This window comes from Ascidia mentula, chromosome 1, assembly GCF_947561715.1.
Source record: "Ascidia mentula chromosome 1, kaAscMent1.1, whole genome shotgun sequence".
NCBI classification, from domain to species: Eukaryota; Metazoa; Chordata; class Ascidiacea; order Phlebobranchia; family Ascidiidae; genus Ascidia; species Ascidia mentula.
Window position 1 is genome coordinate 6,572,903 of NC_138566.1, and position 13,799 is coordinate 6,586,701.

The 13,799-nt window shown below is 37.5% G+C and overlaps 3 protein-coding genes and 1 long non-coding RNA gene across 4 annotated transcripts; 2 read left to right on the plus strand and 2 right to left on the minus strand.

Annotated features, from left to right (window-relative positions):
• Positions 1-3,399: 3,399 nt before the first annotated feature.
• LOC145913229 (uncharacterized) lies at positions 3,400-4,074 on the plus strand. The gene is made up of 2 exons (XR_014403331.1): positions 3,400-3,540; positions 3,657-4,074. It is a non-coding gene; the product is annotated as an uncharacterized LOC145913229 (long non-coding RNA).
• Positions 4,075-4,884: 810 nt separating this feature from the next.
• LOC145910819 (retinoschisin-like) lies at positions 4,885-6,662 on the minus strand. The gene is made up of 6 exons (XM_082998030.1): positions 6,504-6,662; positions 6,396-6,425; positions 6,288-6,329; positions 5,865-6,032; positions 5,291-5,463; positions 4,885-5,223 (listed from the first exon to the last, which is right to left on the minus strand). Exons 1-6 carry the CDS (start codon positions 6,547-6,549, stop codon positions 5,086-5,088), a joined length of 597 nt encoding a protein of 198 aa, XP_082854156.1. The 5' UTR covers positions 6,550-6,662; the 3' UTR covers positions 4,885-5,085.
• Positions 6,663-7,212: 550 nt separating this feature from the next.
• On the minus strand, positions 7,213-11,692 carry LOC145902767 (cysteine protease ATG4D-like). The gene is made up of 9 exons (XM_082990870.1): positions 11,361-11,692; positions 11,161-11,253; positions 10,671-10,787; positions 10,479-10,568; positions 10,256-10,393; positions 9,969-10,109; positions 9,280-9,579; positions 9,039-9,145; positions 7,213-8,799 (listed from the first exon to the last, which is right to left on the minus strand). The coding sequence occupies exons 1-9, from the start codon at positions 11,518-11,520 to the stop codon at positions 8,338-8,340; spliced, it is 1,608 nt and encodes a 535-aa protein (XP_082846996.1). The 5' UTR covers positions 11,521-11,692; the 3' UTR covers positions 7,213-8,337.
• Positions 11,693-12,511: 819 nt separating this feature from the next.
• Positions 12,512-13,617, plus strand: LOC145910579 (uncharacterized). The gene has a single exon (XM_082997767.1). The coding sequence runs from the start codon at positions 12,592-12,594 to the stop codon at positions 13,339-13,341; it is 750 nt and encodes a 249-aa protein (XP_082853893.1). The 5' UTR covers positions 12,512-12,591; the 3' UTR covers positions 13,342-13,617.
• The last annotated feature ends 182 nt before the right edge of the window (positions 13,618-13,799 follow it).

The window sequence follows — 13,799 nt, forward strand, 5'->3', positions numbered from 1 at the left end:
GATTGAACAATAAGATTCCTGAGGTTGTTCACCTCATCCACGTGTTGTTCTCGAAAGTTACGCTGAGTGGCAAATGAATTAAAAAGGTACGAATGCAATACTTTACTGAATCCAGTTAAAACAGAAATGTTGTTCCACATTTGAACGCCTTTGTATTTTATGGATCTTAGCCACATTCCGTTGATGCACGGTGAAGAAAGTATCGATGGTCAGTATGACTTGCTGTTGTGTTAGTACGAACGTTAGTTATTCTGCCTATCCACTGCAGGATGTAGCAGTGATGGAAGAGCAAAACTCCATGCCAGAAGACCATATGTTAAATGAGAGTGCTGTACAACGCATGACACTGTTCGCAATGCGCCTTGGTCTATGATGTGGCGCTTAAGTGTGTACATAAATATCATTTTTTTGGCTATAGTTTTTTTGCCGATCTTTATCGAACTCTATGGCAAGATGTTGAGACTCTATGGTGTCAACTTGTTTGAGTGCGATGCCATTAAGTTTTAGGTGAAAAGCGGTGTTGTTTGATTTTTTGCTTTTTCAGAAAAGCATAAACTTGGTTTCTGGCAATTAATTATAATTTTATTGGACTGCAACCATTCACTAACTTTGTCAATAAAAATTTTTATATTTCTCCAAATCCATATGTTTTTATGTGACATGATGAGGCATGTGTCATCTGCAAACAGCGTTGTGCAACATGAGGAGATGTGAGGCAAATCACTGACTTATATATGGAAAAATGGGCATGGGCAAAACGATAATACTTCAACAAACACTTTTGACTCCTGTTTTTTTAAAGGATTTGCTAAGACATGCATCATATATGAACCCGCTTTGGTAAAAATATTATTTTGTTACGTCATAGAACAATCATAAGGTGTTGTTGACTAGAATGCTGTCTTCGCTATTTGTTCGAGATCTTTCACAGAATTGCAAGATTTTCAAATGCGTTGCACCAGAGGATAAAAATACGCGCAAACAAAACTGTTCAAGTTGAGAATCTTCCCGAAAAATACATGAGCTAAATTAAGACTCGTTTCTTAATTTTGCCAAAATCCATCCCTCTGCTAGGCATTGCTGACTTCAATTTGAAACTTCTGAAAGTTTCACATGATTGAGTTGTTGTTTTTTATAAAAGATATTCCAATTTTTTTCTGTCGTTTAGATATTTTTGTGGTAGCGACAACTTTTGTGTTTTTCTGGAATATGGAAACCAAAGTGTTTTTTTTCGTATTCGTGCTACTGGTGATACATTTTTCTGTCAACGGATCAAACGCTGAAGAAAAGACCAACTTCGAGATGAGGTCGAGTACAACTTATTTGTTCTCTTTTGTTTGTAACTTAGTTCGATTTTTCAAATCCAATTGAAGATGTTTTTAAACAGCGGGTTGTCATTACCTATAAAAAATTCTCTTGCAGACAAGAAAACATCCACAAACGAAGTGTTCAAATGGGACCAGGATTCGTCAGACACTTTGGAAATCTCAAATATTTTCAAAAACGAAGTGTTGAAGAACAATCTAATCAACGTGGTTTTGGTGGTGGTGGCTAAGTTTTTAAAACTCCGCAAAAACCAGAAAAAAATAATTTGATTCGTCATAATAATAACAATCGAACAATGATAAAGAACTCAATGTTTAAACATACCAAAATGGTATTCTCATATAAGATAATTTAAACAACAGACTACTTCAGAAGCACCATTTATCGACGTATTATCAAATTATAAAAAGTGTATATTATACTGTATATTATGTGTGTTGCGTTTGTACTGCACCTGTTTTACCAACTTACGGATGTGTGCAAATACACCATGACCCATATCCAGGGTTTCTATCAGTCTCGAAAAAAAGAAAAAAAATACCGTTTTCCAATATTGTTGGTGCTGGGGGTGGTTATGGAGGTTTATGATATACGACAAGTTCCAGGTCATTTTGTAAGGCATTCATAAGGATAAAAATGATTTACTGAAATATCCAAGCTAATTTACCTATAGAGCGAACAGAGTGTTAAACACAATTTGCGAACAACATAAAGGTAGCACTTTTTTCACAGATGTTAAGTAGAAATCAACCAACACATCTACATACACATGAGCAAGTGGAGCCAATAATATGACACTATGGCTAAACAAAAGCTAAACCAATAGTGCCGTCAGGGCGCGTGATGACTATTGTGACACAGGGCCTGACGGCATTATCTTACATTTGTACCAATCATTTCGGTTGCATTTCTCAGCAAAACAGAAACATTCACAGCACTGTTGACGGGAGCAGTCAAGCGTAACCGCATCTACCTTAACTGTGGCTCAAAAAAAAACATCAACATTTTCAATCTGGATTTGAGCCCTAAGACCAGGAAACCCAAGAACGATTATCCAGTGACTTACACATTTCTCCAAAGCCGATTGCCAGAAATAACGCAGTAAGGTCATGGACTTAGTGTACGACTTAATAATATTATGGTGGTGAGTACGACAATACCTTTTTGCTTCATGTGCAATTATGTTTTCTATCGAAAATAATCTGATAATTTTTTTTTTATTTTCTGAAAAAAATAGCCTTTGTTGCAAATAATCAGATTTCATTCAAACTTAAATCCGGTCTTGATGTCACGACTTGTCTAACAAAGTCCAAATTTAGTGTTTTTCTGGGGGAAATCACTGTCAAGGTTTTTTTTTTATCCTGGGTGTTTTTCGGACGATTTAATTTGAATTTGCAATAAAAACAAAACAAACAACACAGACACAATTTTAACCACATTTGTGGTTGTGGTGATTTAATTTTTTGGGTTTTTTTCATGCAGTAAAAAGATAACAATGTTTGGATGCCGGTTTGTGCAAAGTTTTCACACAAAGGTTATGGTCAAATAAACAATCACTCCTACTCAAAACTTGCACGAAGCATTTTGTTATTCTACTACAAGACACAAATCTTCTCCGCAGCATTTTTGTCGGGGGCAGTCAAGCGTTACACCTTGAAGTTGTTTACCAGGTTAAGGTGACATTTTCACAAGATATTCAAGCAGATTAAAGCAATACACGTCATATGTACAAAACAAGTAGGCTCATGAATGGCCCGGGGCATACAAACGCGGGGCCATTTCTTTGACTAGTATGCTGCCTTCGTTATTTGGTTGAGATCTTTTACAGAACAGTAAGATGTTTAAAGGACGCTCGACCAGTGGAGAAAAAGACGTACAAACAAAACTGTTCGAGTTGAGAATCTTCCCGAAAAATACATGAGCTAAATTAAGACTCGTTCCTTAATTTTGCCAGAATCTATCCCTCTGCTAGGCGTTGCTGACTTCAATTTGAAGCTTCTGAAAGTTTCACATGATTGAGTTAGAACAAATATTGTTTTTTATAAAAGATATTCCCAAATTTTTCTGTCGTTTAGATATTTTTGTGGTAGCGACAAGTTTTGTGTTTTTCTTGAATATGGAAACCAAACTATTTTTATTCGTATTCCTGCTACTGGTGATACATTTTTCTGTCAACGGATCAAAGGCTGAAGAAAAGACCAACTTTAAGATGAGGTCGAATACAACCTATTTGTTCTCTTTTGTTTGTAACTTAGTTTGATTTTTCAAATCCAATTGAAGATGTTTTCAAACAGCGGGTTTTCATTACCTACAAAAAATTTCTCTTGCAGACAAGAAAACATCCACAAACGAAGTGTTCAAATGGGACCAGGGTTCATTAGACACGTTGGAAATCTCAAATATTTTCAAAAACGAAGTGTTGAAGAACAATCTAATCAGCGTGGTGGTGGGGGCTATGGTTTTTAAGGAAGCAAAGAAACTCCTTAAAAAACAAAACAATAATTTGATTCCTCACAATATCGAACAATCATAAGGAACTCAATGTTTTAAACATACCAAAAGGGGATTCTTATATAGTTATAAGATAATTTAAACAACAGACTACATCAGAAGCACCATTTATTGACGTATTACCAAACTATAAAAAGTGTATATTATACTGTATATTATGTGTGTTGCGTTTGAACTGCACCTGTTTGTGGGTATTTTACCAACTTACGGATGTGTGCAAATACACCATGACCCATATCCAGGGTTTCTATCAGTCTCGAAAAAAAGAAAAAAAATACCGTTTTCCAATATTGTTGGTGCTGGTGGTGGCTATGGAGGTTTATGATATACGACAAGTTCCAGGTCATTTTGTAAGGCATTCATAAGGATTAAAATGATTTACTGAAATTTCCAAGCTAATTTACCTAGAGAGCGAGAAGAGTGTAATAAACAATTTGCGAACAACATAAAGGTAGCACTTTTTCGCAGATGTTAAGTAGAAATCAACCAACACATCTACATACACATGAGCAAGTGGAGCCAATAATATGACACTATGGCTAAACAAAAGCTAAACCAATAGTGCCGTCAGGGCCCGTTATGACTATTGTGACACAGGGCCTGAAGGCATCAACTTACTTTTATGCCATTCATTTCGGTTGCATTTCTCAGCAAAACAGAAACGTTCACAGCACTGTTGACGGGAGCAGTCAAGCGTAACCGGATTTACTTGAGATGTAGCCCAAAAAACGTCAAGATTTCCATCCGGATTTGAGCCCTAAGACCAGGAAACCCAAGAACGATTATCCAGTGACTTTCACATTTCCCCAAAGCCGATTGTCAGAAATGACGCAGTAAAGTCACGGACTTACTGTAGGATTTAATAATATCATGGTGGTGGGTACGACAATACCATTTTGCTTTATGTGCAATTATGTTTTAACGCATTCGATCGAAAATAATTTGACAATTTTAAATTTCTGGGAAAAATAGCTTTTGTCGTAAACAATCAGATTTCATTCAAAGTAAAAACTGGTGTTGATGTGACGATAGGTCTGATATGACGATCATTGTCAAGGTTTTTTTTTTATCCCGAGTGTTTTTCGGACGATTTAATTTAAATTTGCATTTAAAACAAAACAAACAACGCAGACACAATTTTAAACAAATTTGTGGTCATAATGATTTTATTTTTTTTGGTTTTTTTCATGCAGTAAATAGAAAACAATGTTTGGATGCCAAAAACTTTCGGCCAAAGATTTAGTTTCTTTAACAAACCAAGTACTCGTGACGTAGAGAAATATGATTTCGCCACTGTTGGACAACTAAACGTAGTTTCGTTGTAACGATCGGCTCGTGGAAAATCTTTGTCACTTTCGTGTCACTGTCGTAGTTTCCCGTAAAATTCTGCATACAAAGTCACCGGCATATTGTACAATTTAACATAAGACATCAATCCAAATAAACAACTTACTGCGTTATTTCCCGACAGATCCTTGACTGTTTTCCATGTCGTGCTGTAAGGAGGCAGGTAGAAAATATTATAATTTGTCACCCATTGGTTTGCTCCATTCCTTCCCTGTGTTATCACTCCAAATATCTTTGTCGGTTTGAACAAGTCGACTTGAATCCATTGCCCGGCAGCGTCTGCGTACAGTAATTTTTTAATGCAATGTAGCATTGAGATGTTCCTTTGACGAAGTTCAAGCAACGGTAAGAATTATATATATATACATATATATAAATGAAGTCACATTCAGACGATGCGTCTTTTTTAGACGCGTCTTTTGCAATGTCTAACATTTCTATTTCTATTGAGAAAAATCATGCATCTTCACAACCGTGCTTTGTAAACCATTGAATCGAGAATTCCTTGTCAGTGCTCCTGCTACAGATTAATAAACGTATCGAGATTTTTATTTTGCGACATGGATTTTCATAAAAATATCAGAAAAACAAATAAGGAATTCTCCCGTTCAATGTTTTCCAAACAATTTAACTTACTTTTCCCCGGCAAGTTTATACGGTTTACAAACAGAATAACTCACTTATTTTGGCAGACCATCCACCATTCTGTTCTGTAGGCACATAAGGTGTGTCAAGTCGTCCGTGTATATAGCTAAAATAGTTGTTAGCATTATCACCGAAATAACTGGAAGCCGACATCGCATGGTTTGGAATGTATCCCGACTTGAGCCCGAGCAAGCAGAACGACTCTGCAAAATAATATTCATTAAACTTGTGAGATACTTTGACTGGACTGTTGTCTTCAATAATTCGGCCTATATATACTACCTAAATAATAAAGTCAGATAGTCGAATGAAAAGCACTGATACTCACTGCTGGCTCAAAAATTTACTAAACCATTATCGTCGAAGTAAAGCAAAAAATCGTAGATAAATCATAATATAAGTAACGAATCCAAAAACAAATTAAGTAAATAATAGGATAGAAATCTGTTTTCGGTTACCTCGGTTTGCAGCAATCATCTCCTTCGTCAGCGAACACTTGCCTGTAAAATACAAAAATTATTTAATTGTAGTTGTTGAGCAAGTGATTGACAAAAGCAAATACTTGCCGCTTTCTCCGCAACCACATTCCCATGCACCTGAATAAAATATTGTGATCAGATTATCGGAATTGGATGAAGAAAAACACCGACATTTTTGTTAAGTTTTGAACTCACCACACAGACCAACGACCGCAAAGAAAATAACGAAGGTGTTCACCATGTCTTTTGTTGTGCCCCTTGATCAACGCAAAAAATAAATAAACCAAAGTCCAAATCTAACTCTAGCCAGAAATCTTCCACTTGAAACAACACCAGCGACCTTCAGCTGTAGGTGGCAACTGTCTGCTGTTTAAAGTGGAAATTAAACACATATACGCAATCACCGGTGGACATTTTTTCATGAGGAAGTTCACTCATTTTACAGTCTTTTTTGGCGCTGTGCTTAATTTTACGATAATAGCATGTTCACAGAAATGCCGGGATTCAAAGTACCACGTGTTGCAAACCGGTTTTACGTACATGATTCCTGACATTTGTAGTCTACGTGTAATTTAGGCGCCGGAGGGATTTCCAATCTGGGCTGTTTATCGGTGAAGGAATTTTGTGTGTCCTTTTTTCCCCATGTGAAGATTACAAATCCAATAACTGTTTGCCCAGACAAAATTTTACACTAACGCTGAACCTATTTGCGTCTTAAAATCCACCAAACCACAGCTTCTCAATTTTCCTGCATCTTGCATATTTCCCACATGTCCAGAGCACAAAGTAGTTCGGCGCGCCACAGAAAAGCAACGGATTTATCATTAGAGAGCTGTATAACAACGTAATTAGCGACTAAGGCATAACCAATTTGCAGTGCCCAAAAAACAACTAACACAAGCTGCACAGTTGTCCCGTATATCTTATACATTTCCCAATAGTTTTTAAGTCCAAAACGTAAAAGACGTGACATGACAAGTACTAAAAGGTGACGCAGAAAGTAACAACAATATCATGCAAACGATTTGGTACAGGCGAGCTGTTGACAAAGAACAAAAGATTGCAACACAAACACGAGTAATATCGAATGGTTGTGGGCATATAAGTAAGATTTTTTTGTGTTTTAGTTGGACAGGATTCAACGTATTGCTGAATATCACCAGGGCAACGTGTATGAAGATAAATCTGATGCCGGTTTTATTTAATTCGAAGCAATTATGAAGCTTTTCTTTAAGCTGGTCGTGTTGCCGTTAAGTATAAATGGGTTAAAAACGACAAATCTCGAAAAAATGTCAGACCAATTATACAACTCGCATAAAAAGGACAGCTTTGAGACATGTTGGCTTGTGTACAAAAGCTGGGAAAACCAAAGCGGCAATCGTTTTTTTCTTGCAACGTACACCTAAAGCACCAAAAAGCTATGTTGCAGAGAAATGCAGGAGGTAGACATGCGAATGCTGTTGCGTCGGTTAGTCAAAGAGAATAGAATATCCCTAACGGGAAAAAGATGCAACTCTCATTTTGAATGAAAACATTTTGTTTGATTTTAAACCATTTAAAAACGCCGTCTGGTGCGATTAGAAAATGTATAGGTGTTGAACTTGGTTAATACGAAAAAACTTAAACGAATGGAAAGGTCCGATCGATTTGATGAAAAGCTGCTGAAATGAATTCAGCTATACATGGTGCTCGAAATGTTTGCACACCATATAGCTAATAAGTTGAAAGCTTGGGCTTCTCTTTTGAGTATTTTTAGGGGATTTCCCTAGACGCCATGAGTTGCGTGCATTTTTTCGCGAGGTTCAAAGAGAAAACTATTTTAGGCAGAAAAAAGTGCATTTCTGTGAGAGTACGCTTTATAAGCATTTCAGTTTGCTAAATTAAGTATCCATAAAATGGTGCGTTATCAACGCCAAGTAACCTTTCTGAAAGGAAACAGAAACAAGTAAAAGAACAACGAAGGTGAAAACGAAAAATAAAATATTTAACAGAACAACAAATTTGCGACCTTTACAAATCACCGCCGCCCTTAAATAAACTCGAAATCCTCGTCAAACGATTTTTTCGCGTCCTTGTCACTCTTTTGCGGCCACGAAGTCTGGCGATAAAAATTCCTTATCATTTCACGCGGCGAGCCGAAGTTTAGTTTGTCAAACTTCGCCCGCAATTTATTATCGGGTGTGGCGGTTAGCTCGTCGCCGGGTTTCAAGGCCGAATTCTCCGCGACGTCGGAGCCACAGGCGCCAAGCGAAATCTCAGTAAAGCCGTTGCTTTCGTTGGGAGTTTTCATCGTACACGCTTGAGCTTCAGAGCTTCGTTTGAGTTTGTGTTCTTGCGCGCTTCCATCTACTATTAGACATAACGGGTAACTGGTGCGTTGACCGGGGGGTGCTAGGAGTTTGGTGGCATCGTTTACAAACCCTTTGAAGTCATCGTGATCGCGGCAGTAAAAGCAAAGGCAGCAACTTGGATCGAGTTTTGAGACGTGAGTCTGTGCAAAAATATTGTAGTCTGAAATCTTTTGGTTTCGACAAAAGTGTACGGTGTGTTCAAAATTTAATGTTAAATATTTCATTCCAAATTCAGGATTAATTTAATTTCAGTGTTATCAAAAATGTAACACAAGTAACTTAACCCAACAATCAATGAAAAAAGAAACATAAAACAAAGAATCATACCATCAAAAAATGCTTCAGATGTGACAAATATTGTACAAACAGATAACCTTACCTTCCTAGGATGCATGCTGTGGTAACTGGCCAACTGCTTGTTGGTAAAGGTTGCAGCTGTGTCTGCTTGCTGGCAGTAGTGTGGGTCCAAGTAAAACAAGTGGTCATCTACAAATGCAAAAACATTTCAAGGCAATGTATGTATTGCACAGAAAAATGAAATTGTAATGTACAGAAGAACACTTTATCATAAAAACTTTAGTTTTTTTTTATTCAATGGCTGGAGCACTTTCAGAACATACCTTGGAATCCAACAAAATAAAGTGAATGCTTGGGTTTCCCCCCAATAATCCCCATGCATTGGTCCAGAGCTAGCATCCCCTTTAAGCAAGGACTGTAGATTGGATTAAGGGTGGCTTCACCAAGTCTCACAGGGATTAGGATTATAACTGAACGTTGTGCAGGATCTTCCTGGCACATTGTGGTCGTGCTGCTCCCATTGAGAGGTTGGGGATCGCCAGATTTTGTTTCTGCTGGGTTTGAAGCACCGTTTTTTTCGGGCTTGTCCCAGTGACAAACACTAATGACATCTTTTGTGTACACTAAAAAAAATAACTTTTTAGCTTGCACTTCTTGTTACATGTTGCAATTCAAACTAAATCTACATTCAAGTAACGAGTGATTCAGAAATTGCATTCCACAGAAGCCTGGGGTTCAACACAAAATATAAAGAGTTTCAAGTATATACTATCTTGTTAAGCAAAACTTGTTGAACTTGTCTGTTAGGTCTTTTCCCTGTCAATTTCAATAACCTTGCAGGGTTCCATGGTCAAAAAAGTTTTGGGAAACACTGCATTATCAAATATGCAATATCACAAGTTGCAACTTTAAACAGTAGCTATGTATATTCCATTATTATATTACCAATATTGTCTCTTGAAAAGGCAATGAATAGTCTATAGTTGTCCAGTTTTATAAACCATTTTCCCACCTGTGCAATCTTGGGAAACATACACAACAAGTTGATCAAGAAGGGGATGTGATCCTTTGGCACATTCGGTGGCATCCTGCATGATGTAAGCAACTGTTCCAGGACCGTACCAGTCACCAGGGTTAAAGCGATATCCAAGACCTAGATATTTGTGAATTACAAAAAACTGTACAAAAAAAACACAATGTTTTTGCCCTAAAAAACAATTTAAAATTTTTCTTTTAAAATAACAGGTTTATGTACAAAATAACATCATCACTTTTTCAAGGTAATTCCTGGGTTCATACCAATTTCCGTAAGTCTGTGAATGCTGAAAGGACACTTTGGGCTTGGATCGTCCAAAAACCACTTGATGATATTTCTATGGAGCGAACATTCCTCAAGTCTATTGTTTCTATCTTTGGAAAACCATCGCCAGTTTCTCCCTTGAGAAATGAATAATTTGTTTTAATATCTATTAAGTCATGAATGATGGTAAATGCACAATTATGCCATATTATATAATTATACCTAAAAAGTGTGTTATAAAGCACTGGGCCATCATCATCTGAGCAGTCCTCAACATACAGCCCCACCCAGTGTCTGAAGTTAAACCACCATCTATTGCACAGAAAATAACAGATCAGTTTAAATTCCACGAAAAGTAAATATCTTCAATATTACAAAAAAATTATTGTTACTAGGCAAAGTCTTATTTTTAACCTGGTAGTGGGGGAAACCCTTTCCGATACGTAAACCAAGGCTTGGATGCAAAATCTTTAAGGAAGCATTGAAAGTGATTGTACTCTCTTAGTAGTTTTTCATCATTTTCTGGAGGTTCTATGAAAAAGTGAAAAAAGAAATAAACTTAAATCAATTCTACCTATTAGTTAGAAAACACAACTAGTGAAACAACTAGGGTTGCATTATATATTTTAAGTCAGTGCTTCCCAACCAGTGGGTCGCGTCCCATTGGTGCCTCGCGAAGCTATTTCAGAGGGGTCGTGAAGCATTTCTAAATGTTACAGTTTTCTATTAAATCATGAAATTATTGCATTATCATTATGTAACATCGTTTGGTCATGTCTCATTGTGGGATGCCCAATAAAACTTGCATTAAAAGTGGGTCACGAACTGAAATAAGTTGGGAAGCACTGCTATAAGTCATTCCAAAATATTCAGTGAAACATAGCCTATATTTAAATTGACTTACCATAAACACTTTCCACTGGCAAATGAAAATGGTAACATGTCCCCAAGACCCATAGGGGCATATCTTTCTTCACAGTTGTTCCTGAACTCATGTCTAATCATCCAAAATATTTAAGTTTGGTGCTAAAGCTAAAAATTAACTTAAACCAAACTTCCAATAAATTGTTTCTTTGTGCTAACTGCTAATAATTGTGCACTCACCAAATTTAAAATTATTCCAAGCCTCAAGAAACTTGGTTTTCATCGTGTCGTTTTCTTCGCCTTGTTTTGAACCACCAGCCACTTTGTCATTTGACGGTGAACTAAAAGACATCGTCTTCATGTCGCTAATAAACCCATCCATCGCTGCTTTGATCGCCATTTCAAAATCAGCTTATCCTGTTGCTTGCCGGACGATTAGACCCGTGAGGCGTGTAGTACTTTATTATGAGGTGGGCACAATGCCCAAGATTAAAGCGTTACATCGTACATCACATTGGAAACTACTTTTCTTATATATTTTGCTCGTTGTTTCGTCTTAACTTCGTCAAGTTGTTGAGTTACAACATTGCCCATTCAACCGCAACGCTGGTAACAAAGTCACGTGGTCAATCAATTGTTTTTTTCAATGTGGGGACGATTTTTTGGGGGCGAAACCTGAAATAATACATACAGTTTGAAGGTTAAATAAAATTATGTGGACTAATTTTCATACAAAAATGCTTGGTGATGTTCTATGATGTTCTAAAAAAAATCCAACTTAGAAGTTACATGAAACCAAGTGCGTCTGTAAAACTTTTTTTTAGAAGTTAAACAGTTAAGAGTTCATACGGTGGCTTGATTAATTTTTCGTTGACATAATGGTTGTGTAGGTTTGTGTAGCCCGTTAGTTTATAATTTGTAGTTACGGCCCCTATGCAGAACACATGTTAATGGTGTTTGTATTAAGATTAAACTGCAGTGAACAGCAAAATTTGTTTGAAAAACTTACTTCGTTTATAAGAAAAGTTTACCACTGGAAAACACTACGTTGTGGTGTCAAACACCCGCGGACGATTAAGAATGACGATGATGAATAACAGCACGAACTTCCTACAAACGCTACGTCCATTTAATGAGGGTATAACCAGTTTCAGAATGTGACTCGGTCGTTTATACTATAACGTGATTCATTAGAGTTACGGAACTACATTTTGTTTTGGTTCCTTTGAAACAGAGCGGTATAAGAGCGTTTACGTACGTGTATGCTTTAATAATCTGTATTATTTCACATGAATTTGTAAGGCAGGAACTCTTGATACAGGCATATCATTGCAGTTTCTGCATCAAGCATTTTGCAATCAAACTTTTCATGCCCTTATCACGAATGAATCTCTTACAGGGCGGAAGTGCACGCGTGAGAATCGACCTTATTGTATACGGACACAAACAATAGACCAGCAGACGGTTTTGTATGCAGAATAGTCAGCAAGTTGCTTTGTGCTTCGACCAAAAGCAGGCCATACCATTAACTGGGGCAATAATGGGCGAAAGCTTCGTAGATAAATTTGAAGTACGGCGCTTTGGAAAGGACGGATTTACAAATGAGATAAAGAACTTCGTGGTGGAGTATTACAGCAAAGGGGATGTGCTAGCTCAAATAACTGATTCGACTTTGGAGGACGAGGATGGAATATATGCGTTTCGAGCCAAAATCGCCATTGAGAACCACGACGCCTCTTTTGCGGCGTACGAGAAATCCAGCGGAAAGCTGGTTGCCATTAAAGTCAACTTTGTGCACCGCAAGGGTACTTCCAGCACACCAACGAGTATGATCAACCAGGGTTATGCTGCCCAGGACTTGTCTAACAACGCGAAAGTGGTCATAAGGTTCGTAGACAACTTCTTCGGCGACATCTTTAGCGATCTGCACACGGACTGTTACATGGAACTTGGTATAACGTGTGTTCACCGTGATTACGCCAACCAAGGTCTTGCTACCTACTTGGGGCAGTTCAGCGCTAAACGGGCGAAGGAACTGGGTTGCTCCTACCTAGTGTCTTTCGGCACGTCAGTGTTTACCCAGAAGATTTGCATCAAGTTTGGTTTTACCCTTTTGCGTGAGTTGGTGTATGCCGACTACGTGGACCCGGAAAGCGGCAAGAAACCGTTCAAGGTCATACCTGAACAAACACACGCCCGACTTTTCTACAAAAAAATCTAACTACGCTTTGTGTTGCAGTAGTTTGCATGCTTTTGTTAGTAGCTTGACACTCCACTTTACCCTGTATGGTTTACTTAATGTTGGTTGCACAGGGAATTAAGGTGTTTTCGCCAGTTGTTGCTTCGTGGTAAATCCTGAGGAGTTTTTGATTTCGCAATTTTATGCGCTAGACAATGCATACCGAGACGAAACGAGTTATATTCAGAGAAAATACACGTTTTAAAAATAATTTCTTAATTTCTTCAACATCTGTAGTGTTCAGTCATCTTTTAAAATGGCCCATATATTGTTTTAGGATTAGCGTAAATGTCAATAAAACAACGAACCACATAGTATAAATGGTAAACATTACCAGCTATAGAGGGGATTCTTTTCCCCTTATACTGTTATGACTACACTCCGTATCGTCAGGAAGACGGCGAAAAATCGTGATCGACACGGTGTAAATATAGCCCCTG